Here is a 1,153-nt window from a genome sequence, read left to right as displayed (position 1 = left end):
CTGCTGACCATCGGCATTATGGGTAGTGTAGTAGGAGACACTCACCTGACATGAAATAGTGCCGGAAATAAAATAGAAGACCTCCAGAAACCACAAGAAGAACCAGGAGAACCAGGAGAGCTCTGGCCCAGGATGGAAACCGTTCTGTGGAGAAACACAAAGAACAACGTGACCTTTGACCTCTGACTGAATGAATTTAATGAAGAGGCCTTTACTTTACTCATAAAGCTAACATGGTTATTCTGACTGTGTTAAAATAATAAAGTTTTATCTGAGTGATGTCAGATGTGTCTACAGCAGATGTTTGTTGCTGACCTTTGACCTGCAGCTGTACATCACTCCGACTCAGTTCATCTCCAAAGTCTCTGATGGAGCAGGTGTAGGTGGCGCTGTCAGACAGTTGGAGGTTGGTCAGGTTCAGGCTGAGGTCTCCAGTTTCCAGAGCGTCAGTCTTCATGGATGTTCGGCCGCTGTAACGCTGGTTTTGATCTTTCAGTTCGTCCCCTTGAAGCTGACGCTGGTGGACGGTTGGAGGACTGAGGTCGGAGCGACTCCACACCACTGTGGGGTCAAACAATCTAGAAGTGTCAAACTGACAGGGCAGGATGAACGAGTCCCCCTCATACAGCTCCACAGCTGAGGCATGCTGGGAAACTGAGGACACACAGACAGAGACTCCATGAGTCAATTTGAGGTCAATTACACCAGGTAGATAGATTCTTATTTTTTATTTTTAGATTCTTTACTTTTTTGTGAATCTGCATGCTCCATGCATGTGTAACAGGTGTATTAAAAAGATCATTTGTATCTCACCAAAGATCCATCCTGTGGTGCTATTTTCATTTGTCAGTCTTGTTTATGGACATGCACATGTATATATATTTATTTTCTGTATTTATATTTTGGGAGCTTTTATTTTCCTTGTGTGACCTTTGACGTCCCACAGAGTCACTTCCTGTTCCGGTTACAGAGCGATTAAGCACAGTTAAAGTAATTGAAGTCATTCAAATATTGTTTGTTCCACTTGTGCATTTTGTCTCACACTGTTACTATATTGTCACGATGCAGTGCATTTTAATTTGTTACATATGTTTATATGTATATTTCATTATTTTAGCAGCTTGATTTATAATGAGGTTTGTTGTGATGTCAC

At 42.0% G+C, this 1,153-nt stretch overlaps 1 protein-coding gene across 1 annotated transcript in view; it reads right to left on the bottom strand.

The window, feature by feature from the left end:
- Window positions 1-16: 16 nt before the first annotated feature.
- The window catches only part of LOC102205058 (myelin-oligodendrocyte glycoprotein-like), an 11,492-nt gene continuing 10,355 nt past the window's right edge, over window positions 17-1,153 (bottom strand). The window contains exons 2-3 of the mRNA XM_005755286.1: window positions 316-654; window positions 17-144 (exon numbers count right to left, since the gene is read on the bottom strand). Of these exons, the coding sequence (XP_005755343.1) occupies window positions 17-144; window positions 316-654 (467 nt within the window). The remainder of the gene's footprint in view (window positions 145-315; window positions 655-1,153) is intronic.

Source organism: Pundamilia nyererei, unplaced genomic scaffold, assembly GCF_000239375.1.
Source record: "Pundamilia nyererei isolate P.nyererei 1_Seehausen unplaced genomic scaffold, PunNye1.0 scaffold01141, whole genome shotgun sequence".
Taxonomy (NCBI): Eukaryota; Metazoa; Chordata; class Actinopteri; order Cichliformes; family Cichlidae; genus Pundamilia; species Pundamilia nyererei.
The sequence above is the reverse complement of the archived record's forward strand: the minus strand, read 5'-3'. Positions and strand labels throughout refer to the sequence as shown.